Source organism: Podarcis bocagei, assembly GCF_964188305.1.
Source record: "Podarcis bocagei genome assembly, chromosome: 4".
Classification (NCBI taxonomy): Eukaryota; Metazoa; Chordata; class Lepidosauria; order Squamata; family Lacertidae; genus Podarcis; species Podarcis bocagei.
In genome coordinates this window covers 67,465,116-67,477,818 of record NC_138128.1, presented here as the reverse complement: position 1 = coordinate 67,477,818, position 12,703 = coordinate 67,465,116, and the positions used below count along the sequence as shown (strand labels likewise).

At 46.5% G+C, this 12,703-nt stretch overlaps 1 protein-coding gene across 3 annotated transcripts in view; it reads right to left on the bottom strand.

Moving 5' to 3' along the window:
- Nucleotides 1-4,791, bottom strand: part of PANK1 (pantothenate kinase 1) — a 31,391-nt gene extending 26,600 nt beyond the window's left edge. The window contains exon 1 of one of the 3 annotated variants that reach the window (XR_014006988.1): nt 4,279-4,791. Coding sequence is in view for 2 of the 3 variants with exons in the window: in XM_081189708.1 (XP_081045834.1) it covers nt 4,279-4,519 (241 nt within the window). In the remaining variant the exon portion in view is untranslated. Of the gene's footprint in view, nt 1-3,295; nt 3,455-4,278 lie in introns of those variants that run through there. The other 2 variants (XM_081189708.1, XM_081189709.1) reach the window with 2 other exon arrangements.
- Nucleotides 4,792-12,703: the final 7,912 nt, after the last annotated feature.

Genomic DNA, 12,703 nt, shown 5'->3' with positions numbered 1-12,703 from the left:
TTTTGGTAGCCAAGGTATACAAAGCATGAAAAGCAGTTGCATACTGCCACTCCGGAAAAAGTGCTTTCTGGCAGACAGGGAGAAATATAGACTCAAGGACAATTCTATACACAAACAGATATCGCCTATTCGTATGCATAAAGAGCTGGTCAGCCCTGCCCTGATTCAAAGCACTGGACTCAAATCTGCATCTCTTTATATTCCCCACCCTTCAAGGTACTTTGTGCAATGCCCTCGGGAACATGCAAGCTGGAAGAGCTCAGCTGTTCCAGGGAACGTCTGATTTAAAAAAAACTTTTGAGAAGTTATAGTTTTGAGAAGAAAGCAAAAAGAACTACAACAGTACCACCTGCCACAGCTGCTATTGGATAACTCTTTCTCTTGTTTTTCCCTCTGCCCAAGGAGGTGGCTATGACCAGTCTCTGCAAGGAAGCTAGGCAGCTCAGAGTTCTTTCTCCAGAACTGGGATGCATGCCTGACCCCATGGCATGCACTGAAGAACTGTGAGCACTCTCTAAGAAGCTGCTGCACAAGGGAACCCTGAACCACAATTAGGTTGAACAAAATAAACACTTTAAACCAGGGTAGTCAACCTTTTTATACCTACCGCCCACTAATGCATCTTACTTGATGGTAAAAATTTCCTTACCACCCACCAGTGCTCGATGGAAGAATTCAGCTTGTGCCATAGAACCCCCTACCACCCACCTAGAATCCTACCACTAGTGGGCGGTAGGGACCAGGTTGACAACCCCTGCTCTAAACAGATGCAACCCATAGACATCACCTGGCTACCCAGCGTGAGATCACCACAATTTCCATCTTGAGACCAGTAATGAAGGTTCCATCACAATGCAATGGAATATATCTGTTGAATCCAAATAGAGTTTCAACATAACGCAACATGAGGTCCATTTATTTCAAGTAACCTTCTTTCTCCACACGTCTGGGTTTCCATGCTGCTTGCTACCAAAAAAAAGAGAGATCTCAGCTAGAGTACATTTAATGCCTATATAGCTCTGAAATTATAACTGGACTGATTTTTTTTTCTTTGACACTGAAAAAATAATAATGTTTTGTGCCATGCAAGAAATTAGTGGTCGGAGGCATGTGTTACCAAGACCTTTTCATTAGCAAGTTCCCTTCCCACAAATCCGCTGATGCAATTTTCATTGCACCCTTTAACATACATAGCTAACAAGCACCTTTGCAGGCCAATGTTGAATAATCACATTAAACCAGTAAGACCGGGTTTTTCATTGTTATGTTCTACTCAGATCTGTTCTGTGCCAGCTCTCTATTTTAGTTCATTAATGAGGGCCGGGGAGAATCACCCAGAGCTTTTTTTTCCGAGCTGGCCCAAATGTATCTCAGTGTAAAAATTCTGTACTGTCGTTTTACATTATTTTTGCCCATTCTCTTCAGAAAAAAAGTATTAAAATAATACGTTATTGTATCTTTAAGGTCTGTGTAAAACAACAGACGTTGCAACCTGTTTTGCAAAGAATTTTTAAAAAAACAAACAAACTTTGCATTTGAGTATAAACTGGAACTAACATTATCAGCACAAATGTACTGGCCTAATATTTATTTCATTTATTAAATTTGTCAGTAGCTTTATCTTGCCCAGGACAATATACCCCACATATATACATTAAAACCAGAAGGAAAGAGAAATATAAACATCCCGCTTTGCATTTGTTGAAGATGAAATGCAACACTGTCTTTGACTATTTTTCTTAAACACAACGTTTAAACATGACATTAACAACAACTTAACAAAAGGGAATTAGAAAGTTTCCTTTCACCTTTGCTTACTCAAGCCTTGTTTGAAGATTACATGTACAATCTACAGAAATCAAATGACCAAATGCACAGTGCAAAACTTTTTTTTAGTTTTGCTTGATATATAGAAAGACATATACACCTTCAGGGTGCTATCTTACTAACTCATACTCAAGGTAAACCCACTGGAATCAATGGATTGAAGTTAACAATGACTAATATAAGCATATTTATTTTAATAGATCTACTCTGAGCATGACTTTAGTCAGATGCAACTCATAGTAAACAAAATTGGGAGGGGGAGGATGTAGTAGGCCAGCTCTGTAAACCTGCAGACAGACAGTATTCCAGATACTAGGGCATATTTTTCCTATTTTTTAAATTACTGTAGGAAATGAAATAGGAAAAAATGGCACTGACACAGACCCATCAACTCCAGAGGGGTAAAAAGAGTCAATTGGCACTTGAGTGACTCCATGTAGTCTTACTAACTTACCTGCATCAGAATGAACAGTATCTTTGGAAATTTTGCCTTTTTTAAGATGAGTATGTTCCACCTTAAAAGGAAGGGATGCTTAGGCTTAATCACCACAGTAGGGCTGTGTATTATTTACAGAAGATATTCATCCAAAGCAGCTCATGAAATTCTGATACCACAATAGTCAGTGGCAAAACACTCATCTTTAGAAGAGATGCAATTTCTGTATTTGTGCTGTCAGCCATAATAAATAAATCCATGTGTGAAACAGGATTTAAACCTCAGATCCAGTGAATATGTGATTCCCATGTGCTCAGGTTTACTTTATCGTTTCTATCTCTTACCCAACTATAGAACTGATCTCTCATGCTAGCCTGCTCTCTCTCATCACGCATTGATGATGCTACATAATGAGATAACAATAAACTCTCGAGTATTTGTTTTCAATTGGAGTATAAGTGCACATTTTCTGGCTCAGCAAGTTATCCAGAGAGGTGCTTGGCTTTCCTTAAACAAACAAACAAACAAAAAAGCAGAAGAATGACAAGTCTACATTGCAGCTCAATGCTGTTAATCCTAAACATACCAACCAGCAAGTCCCACTCAAAACAATGGGTTTGGCTTCCATGTAAACAAAATTAGGAACAGGCAATTAATCTCACCATTTCAGTCACTTCCAAGGCCCCCTGTAGGGGCAAAATATGCTGTGAATTTCTATTTATTCTTGATTATTCACTTTTTTTGGGGGGGGGGGAATCACACACATACATGAGCCCCAAGATGCGTGCAGATCAGGTGAATCTCACAGAGCTCAGATTTCTGCATTATAGATAAAAAAGGAAACAAATTGCATAGAACCACAGGGGTGAAAAAAAGCCAAATGGTTATCAACTAAAACCAGCTCATCCAAAACCTACTGGAATTTAACTCTGCCACCTAATCAAAACCTTCCTCTTTTCTTAAAATGCTTTCCCTAAATTTAATGGAAGGCAAAGAGAGAATGAAGTTCAACTGTCAATGCCATTTACTTACAATGCCTCTCATCAATTATAAGCTTCATTTTGAGCTGCTAAAAGGCACAGAGAGCCGGCTTCCAGGAGGCTGACAATCCAAGCCTGCGCGTCTTTTACACCCCCAACAATCGGCATCCGCTTTAGCAAGGTCACATTTATGCAGGCTGTAAATTGAGAAATCTCTCATTTTAGCGACTTGCACTCAGCGGTGTAGAAACAGAGGCAAGCCCACTCCCTCCCGGCCTCCTCATTGGTCGGCCGCGGGACCGGCCTACGTGGTATCAGTGGGTGTGGTCGCCGGGAGTGCGGCCCTATTGGTCGGAGCGAAACGGTACTTAATGAACTGATTGTTGTGCGTTCGAGCAGGAGGCTGCCGCACGCCGCTGGCGGAGCGCGCGCGCAGGAGGAGCTCTTTGGAGAGAAAACCAAACAATGAGAAGGAACGATTGGGTCCTTTAAGGCAGAAAAAGGCATAACGAGCCCGCTAGTAGGGCAAATCAGCCTTTCTAATCTTACCTCCTTCCTGCCTTAAAATACTGTATGTATGTATGTATGTATGTATGGGTGTGTGTGTGTATACATATACACACACTGTGTGTGTGTGTGTGTGTGTGTGTGTGTGTGTGCATATATATGTGCATGCATATGAGATTATTATCTGCAGCCAGCTAAGCAATCAAATCGTTGCTCTTCAAGCCTTGGATTTCGTCACGGGCAATCACATTTGACAGCACACACGTGAGCAAGCCAGCAGCCAAGAAGCGCCCTCGCCTCATTCACAAGGCAACCCCCCCCCCCGCGCCCCGCGGTGGCCGAATGGTGGTGACTCAGGGCTGCTTGCCACACGAGTGAAACAGCCTGGCCTGCGCTGCATCACGCGATGCAGAGGGCTCCTGCGCGCCTGCCTAGAGATGCACAGATGCATGCGCGCGTGCATACTTGCAAGGCAAACCGCGCTGCCCCCCAGCCCGAGGCGGGCCCTTCTCCGCATTCCTCACTTACGTGGCCTGTTTTTCTTGCCCGAGTCCATCCTCCGGCGCGTCCGGCATTTCTTCGTCGGCGACCCCTGGCCGGGCACCGGCGGGTCCTGTCGGAAGAGCAGCGAGCGCGCGGGAGCCTCCCCATTGCTGGGCAGCCCGTGGAAGCCGTTGTGCAGCAGCCCATTATGCAGCGAGCAGGTGGGGGTGGGGGCCGACGCGGCCGCCGAGGAAACGCCGGCTTGGCTTCGCAGCCGCTCCCCCATGGCGGCCGCACCGACGGCGACGACGACGACGGTGGGGAGGAGGAGGCGGCCCCTCGCCCGCTCCCTCTTTGTCCTCCTCTCCCCTGCAGCGCGCGAGCGAGCGAGGCAGGGAGGAGACTCTCAGCGCCCGCCGCCTTCGCTCATGCCTCCCCACAGCGGCTCCCTGGCGCCCGGAATGCGCCGCCCTCCCCGGCGCAGGCGTCCTGCCCTCCGCAGGCGAGAGGGAGGACTGACGAGAAGGGGCGGAGGCAGCCGCAGAGTTCCCGGCTCCTTCCAGAGCTGGAGCGGCGGCGGCGGTGTCGGCGTCCTGAGGAGGCACCTTCTCCCTCTCGCGCGCGGCTTTTGCCTGTGCACTAGGCGGGATTGCGCCTATTCCAGCGCGAGCGCGCTCCCCCTCCTCCGCGCGCGCACTTCGTGTCTCACATAAGGGACTCCTTAACTCGCCCTCGCGTGGAAGACAGAACGTGGTGAAATAACCCTCCGCGACCTTTTGTTCCCAGGACGCCTCGCGTCTTCTTGACAGCTCTCGCCTTTCCTGCTGAAGAGCTGAAGGCGCAGCTCCTGGGTTTCCCCTCGCAACGACCCTGTGAAACAGGCTAAGCTGGAGGGATGGAGATGGTTGCTGAGCCCTGGTCGGCAGCTCGGGAGCCACAATTTCCTCAAAGCCCACCCCCCCAAAAAAAAAAACACTCACACGCTAAAAAGTTGCAGGCCATTTGAGGGGAAAGGACAAACCTGGTAAAAGGGGAGCAAAAAGTCCTTGCTGGGCATTGCTTGGAGTGTTGGACTAGGACTGAGGAAACCCCCGATTCAAATAAATTTCCACTCAGCCGTGTCTCTCAGTGGGGGCAGAATCGCTATACAAGCGTGCTTACTGACTCCCTCGAGCTGTTTGAAAGGCATGGTTTCGTTTTGATTTTTTTGTTCTTAACTAAAAATAATATATCCTTCCTACTCATCAACCTGTCCCTACTTGCAGAAAATGCCATTTCCACTTGATGGGTGTCAAAAATTCTCTCTTGCCCAAGAGACCTCCCATTCCCAGCCTTGTTTGTTGACAGTACAGTGGTACCTCGGGTTACATACGCTTCAGGTTACAGATGTTTCAGGTTACACACTCCACTAAGCCAGAAATAGTGCTTCAGGTTAAGAACTTTGCTTCAGGATAAGAACAGAAATCGTGCTCCGGCGGCGGCAGCGGGAGGCCCCATTAGCTAAAGTGGTGCTTCAGGTTAAGAACAGTTTCAGGTTAAGAACGGACCTCCGGAACGAATTAAGTACCGTACTTAACCCGAGATACCACTGTATCTGTTTGGTATCTTTATCCACAGTCCTGAAGTTTTACTTGGTGCAGGTTTTATCACCCTCATCTCTTGGTCTCTTTCATGTCTTTTTCCTGCCACTGTGGATTGTGTTTATTTCATGAAATGTAAAGACCATTTGGTTGTAAATACCTCAAAACAGTTTACAAAGAGAATAAATGGGTGCACCTAAAGGGAAAAGGGTGTCAGGTGGGGACATCCTCCCTTGTTTTATCTTGGTGTGTGCTTGACACAGTTGTAATTTGCAAATTGTATTTCCCCATAATGATTGATTTTTATCCCTTTCACCAATCCTGTGAAGTAATATGCTGTCATTAGGGCTACTTCATACTTTACAAAATCCCTTCTGTGCAATAACAATTTGCGACTTATGTTTGAACTGTCACGCAATGATTGCACAATCAAGTTTTTCTGCAGTATGTTCTCACAATGTGGACACCGATAAGCTATAGTCAGTTGCAGGTTTCAGTGTTTGTACAAGTCACTGTACACGTTACACCTTATTTCCTATGCAGAGTTTTGTAGGAAAATCACAGATGGAGAATCAAGGCCAATAAATACAATTGAATCCTATGCATATTTATTCAGAAGTATGTCCCAATTAATTCAACAGGACTTATTCCCCAATAAGGATGCTTAGAATTGGAGCCATTGTGATTCACCCACCTGAATTTGTGGCTAAGGCAGGATTTACATCCTTGTATGCTCCTGTTGCTCGGTCCCAGCTCCTGCCCACCTAGCAGTTTGAAAGCATGTCAAAGTGCAAGTACAAATAGGTACAGCTCCGGCGGGAAGGTAAATGGCGTTTCCGTGTGCTGCTCTGGTTTGCCAGAAGTGGCTTAGTCATGCTGGCCACATGACCCGGAAGCTGTCTGCGGTCAAACACCGGCTCCCTCTGCCTATAGAGTGAGATGAGCGCCGCAACCCCAAAGTTTTCCACGACTGGACCTAATGGTCAGGGGTACCTTTAACTTTATGCTTTTTGTAATGCTTAATGTGAGGATTAAACCCTAGACCCTTTGTTATTGTTTCAGTGCCAAAGCTTAACCCTGGAGAGTGAAGTGATAACTCAGTATTTTTCCCTCACCTCTGAATAAGCATAGTCAGTTCTTTCACTGTAGATTTGAGTGAAGAGCTCAAAGGGCAAAGGGCATGATTTCTAGTGCCTCTGTTTTTAGATATTACGAAATCCTGTCTATGCACAATCAACTTCCATAGGTGGCTCCCACTGCACGTGAGCCAACTTAGGGATCACACAGTTCTGCCCCTGAGCCAAGGCCAATATTGCAAATACATGATCACATCATGGCACACTTTCTGCGTAATACAACATGGAGTCACATCTCCCATTACTTTTCCCACAGAATCCTTTTCTAATGTGGGTGCATTTTTAAAATGTGCAAATTGTATTTTAAGTAGTGTGAATCATGAATAAAGGACACAATCACACCGTTCTTCACACATCTTATTTTGCAAACTCCTGTGAGTCAAATATAAACATACTTTTCAGTTCTATGTCAGTATGGCAACAACTACCACCAAATTTCTATATTCAGAGCCACTAACATGGATCAAATTCATTCTTCACTGATAAAGGTGCATGCCAAAGATGGGAAAATACATCTTTTTAACCACTCTAATTTTGAGTACAATAAATATGATGATAAAATGTATTATAGATAGTGGGTAACAAATCCAAGATGAGTGAACTTCCACCATTGTTACACCGTTAACTGACAATTCCTTCGTGTTATAAGAAAAAACTGCTCTTTTCCCTTATGGGGTACCCAAGAGCCCATATAGAGTCCTCTTTTTAGGTTCTCTAATGGAAGGAGAAAATAACAGAGGCCAACCAGAGAATATTGAGAAGCAAGGCAGCTAGTAAGCTAGTAAGGGTGCTCTCCCCACCACACACAGGAGGGGGGGGAGGGACCCAGAACAAAGGTGTGACCACCATTATATAGACTTTTTAAAATGCCCGCCCTCAAACTCCAGACCACCCCCAGAAACATCATACATACATCACAGAAGGGGTGTATCCCAGAAGAGGCGGACTACAACAGAAATCAGTGCGTTGTTTTTATCATGTCTGCCAGGTTACCTGTTAACGGTCACTTGACTGGATTACAGTGGCACCTCAGGTTACAGACACTTCAGGTTATAGATGCTTCAGGTTATAGATTCCGCTAACCCAGAAATAATACCTCAGATTAAGAACTTTGCTTCAGGACGAGAACAGAAATCGTGCAACGGCGACGACAGCGGGAGGCCCCATTAGCTAAAATGGTACCTCAGGTTAAGAACAGACCTCTAGAACGAATTAAGTTCTTAACCAGCGGTACCATTGTACCTGGGGAGCCTGGCCATTCTTTCATTATGATAACTACTGGGCTCACACCCTATTCATATCTTAAACGTGCCCTTAAGACAGGATTCGTGAGCAAAGACAGTGGGGAGATTTCCCATTTCCTTCAACCTTGCAGAGAAATATTTGAGGTCATTTTGGGAGAGAGAAAATGGTTTCAGGAGTTTTCTGTGGGTTTCAGACATGTAGTTTACACATTTGTATGTGTTTGATTGGTACATTTATGAACATCTAATATATATATGACCTTAAAATTCTTACAACACTTTGTTAGGTTTATTGCTAGTTAATAACTAAGAATATATAGTAGGTTGGTCAGAGCTAATTAGGTGATAGGGCTCTCTATGCTTTTGGCCAGGATGACACCTCTCCTGCTGAGGGATGACCCAGATATAAGAAGATTGTGTGTGTGTGTGTGTGTGTGTGTGTGTGTGTGTGTGTGTGTGTAAATGCATTTTGCTCTTTTGGAAGGGGCAGAAGAAATGGAGGCAGATAACTCTGAACTGATGAGGCAATGCCTGATCTCTTTCTGATTATCTGATGTAGGGTAGCAGATATGCTGCCTTGTAGTAGGGCTGCTTTGCCTCTGCTTCTGTTCTACTTATATATAAACAGTCATTTTTCTAGAAAAAGAGGTGCCGGAGCACACCATGAACTTCTTCCTTGTTCTCTTAGAATGGCAATGGTCAGTGGTGTGCAGTGAAATTTTCCATAGGAGAACAGCATGATGTCTTGATGTCCTGCACCCAAGCATAGCGCCTCCCTCCATAAGCCAGGCAGAAGCTTCCTGGGCTTTGGGAAGGAGATGCCAAGGCTCTGACAAGATACTGGAGCCCTTCTGCCTCCTTCGCAAAGCTTTGGGAAGGTGGCAGGAGGGTTCCTGGACCCATTGGAGCATCGCACCTCCCTCCCTAAGCCGAGCAGAAACTTCCCAGGTTTGGGAAGGAAGAGCCAAAGGAACATTTAGGGGACTAGCTTAGTCCCTCTAGTCCACAGGTTGGCAACCTTAATCAGAAGATGGGTTGACGTGAGTATGGGCGCATGCACTCTCTTCCGGGTCAGAGGAGTGCCTGTGCGCGTTCACACATGCTATTTCCGGCACTCCTCCAACCCACGCGCTATTTCCGGCACACATCTGGGTCGGAGGAGTGCCCATGTGCAAGTGCCATCAACCCGGAAGTCGGTCCTGATGCCACACCACGCCGCACCGGGAAGAGCAGGCGGCAGAGGTCACCATGGACCAGTTAGACAAGCCTCTTGGGCCACTACCGACCCATGGGCCTTAGGTTGCCGACCCCTGCTCTAGTCTGCTGACCGCATGCCACAGGAAATGGTGCCCCCCGAGAGGTGCTGGAACTGAGCTCCGGCTGAAAAAAAGCCCCTGTAAATAAAACAAATACTATTATAAAGGTACTGTAAGTCTGATGCAGTGTTCTCTTATCCAAAGAATGCTAAACCTGTACCAGCTCCCCTATAACTTATCACTGTTTGCAGCTGTGGAAAGTGCACTGCATTATATGCAACACAACCCTAATAATATTTTCTTATATTCCTACTTGGAAGTAAGCCTGCTGAGTTCAATAGGACTTTATCCCTCCTTAAAATGCCTATGATTGCAGGCTAAATCACCGAATGAAGTGTGAAGTGGGTCTTTTCACACCTGATATACTTGGTGTGGGTGTTTATACGGTCTTTATATAGAAGCCATATTATCTAAATGACAGCCATCAAAGCAATCTGCTTATAAAAAAATAAAATCCACTTCTCTCTTCATTGGTGTAACTGTATGTAAATAGTACTCCTCTTTATCCAAACAAGCCTGGTTTTATCCAAACAAATCTGAAGTGTTGTAGATCTCTCTTACACCATGCAGATGAACAAAATGTTGTAGAGTTCGCTACCGTGTTGACATGAATGCATCAGTCAGTGTAATATCTAGCACAGTATGAATACAAATACGTTTGAAGATTTGATTCCCGGCATTTACTGTGAAAACTGTATTTTTCAGTATTTAAATGGCTATACTTCTTCCCTGCTATTAGAAGGGGCTGTGCTTTCCCATACAGATGCACACCTGCTTACCTTCAACTCTGCAGCAGGCCATTTACTTGGCTCCTACTGTGAACTTTATGTCTGTGTTTCTCATCTACATGGGTAATTTGGGAACAGATAAATAGGAATGGTACTAATGTGTGTAAGTCAGCTTCCATCACTCAGATCTAAAACCATGTGTGTACATGTCACTTTCCTGGGCTTTCATAACACTGCATAGTATTGAGCACAAAATAGTAGTTTGCACCAGTGTTATGTCATTTCTGTTTCTGTATTTAAGCAGTTCAGGGGGACCTTTGTCACATGTGACTCGATGCCTTTTCAGTTTCTTAGCTTCCAGTACAAGTTTTTTTCTTGTCTGAGTTATTCAGCTATAATAAAGGTAAAGGTACCCCTGCCCGTACGGGCCAATCTTGTCAGACTCTAGGGTTGTGCGCTCATCTCACTCTAGAGGCCGGGAGTCGGCGCCGTCCGCAGACACTTCCGGGTCACGTGGCCAGTGTGACATAGCTGGCGAGCCTTCACCAGCGCAGCACACGGAACGCCGTTTACCTTCCCGCTATAAAGCGGTACCTATTTATCTACTTGCGTTTAGGGGTGCTTTCGAACTGCTAGGTGGGCAGGAGCTGGGACCGAAAGACGGGAGCTCACCCCGCCGCAGGGATTCGAACCGCCGAGCATACGATCGGCAAGTCCTAGGCACTGAGGTTTTACCCACAGCGCCACCCGCGTCCCTTTCAGCTATAATAATTAATAATAACAACAATAATAATAGTGCAGCAGAAACAAGCCTTCTATTAGGGATTTGCATGGGTGTGGACTTTTAGTTACCACTCTGAAAAGAATTCAGTTAAAATGCTTTGCTTTCATATTACCATATTTTTCACCCTATAGGATGCACTTTTTCTCCTCCAAAAATGAAGGGAAAATCTGTGTGCGAATACAGGCTTTCGCTGAAGCTTGGAGAGCGAGAGGGGTCGGTGCGCACTGACCCCTCTCACTCTCCAGGCTTCAGGAAGCTACCAGCAAGCCTGGGGAGCCCGCGGGAGTTCCCGAAAGGGCTCCCTACGCTGCGGATAGCAGCCTGCCGCCCGGCACGCAGGGCGCCCTGAAGCAGAGCGCCCCGCGCACCGGGCAGACATCCGCAGCGTGGGGAGCCCTGCGGGAGTTTCTCTGCTTCAGGGCGGCCTGCGCGCCGGGCGGCAGGCTGCTATCCGCAGCGTAGGGAGCCCTTTCGGTGGGTGCCCTTCTGCGTTCCTTCGTTCTCCTGTGTTTAGAGCTCAATATCCACTTCTCCGCCAAATTTGTTCCTGGCGTTAACAATGACATTGCGGATGCCCTATCTCGTTTTCAGATGGACCGCTTCCGCTTGTTAGCACCGGATGCACAACCGCTTCCTCAGCCGTTCCCGGAGCACCTGTGGAGTCTTGGGAACCAGAAGTGATTCAGGGAGTATTGGCCTCAGTGGCACCTTCCACGCAAAGATCTTATAGGAAAGCTTGGGCGGATTTCTGAAAATTCCACAGTAAAATCTATGCTGCTAGAAGCAATTTCCCTCCCGTCAAGTCAGAAGTTTTATCCTACTTAGTGCACCTGAGACGCTTGGGCCGCGCCCCTAAAACCCTCAACCTACAGGCGGCGGCAATATCATTCTTTTGCAAGGCAGTGTTTTCCTCTGACCTGTGTGCCGATTTTGTAGCGCGGAGGGCCTTGGAGGGCTGGCGCAGGCTGCAGCCCCCCAGCTGCGATACGAGAAGGCCAATATCATTCGACATCCTTTATCAAATTCATTAAAAGTTGAGAACTGTCTGCTGGTCTAAGTATGAGGCCCGCTTATTCTCAGCGGCATATTCCATCGCTTTTTTCGGCACACTGCGCGTCGGTGAGGTGGTATATGAAGAGGATCAGCGAGGTTCCTCCCGGGGTTTGCTATTAAGTGATGTCACACTATCACGGGAGGATCTAGTCTTGCGGATACGCAGCTCCAAAACGGATCAGTACGGGAGGGGGGCTTTGGTTTGGCTCTTGGCAACCGGAAAATCAGGCCCATGTTTGGTTAAGGACACCAGGCGTTTCTTATTTCTGAGAACTAATGCAGCAGGGCCACTTTTGATCCATGCAGATGGCTTACCCCTGACACGGCACCAGTTCACTCGTGTCATGCGCTTAACAGTGGCAGCATGCGGCTTACCCCCCACGGAGTTTGCGGCGTACTCCTTTAGGATAGGAGCGCCCACCGCAGCAATGCACCTGGGCCTCACTACCGAGAAGATTAAGGACCTGGACCGTTGGAAATCGGATGCTTACAAGCGCTATGTTAGAAAAAACCTATGACTGCTTACCTGGGGTTACCTGACTTTGGCCTGTTCTTTCAATTTCTCTTGCAGGAGCTATGAGGGCCCACATTTGGATAATCGGGCACAGCATTGTGCACTGGGCCTGGGT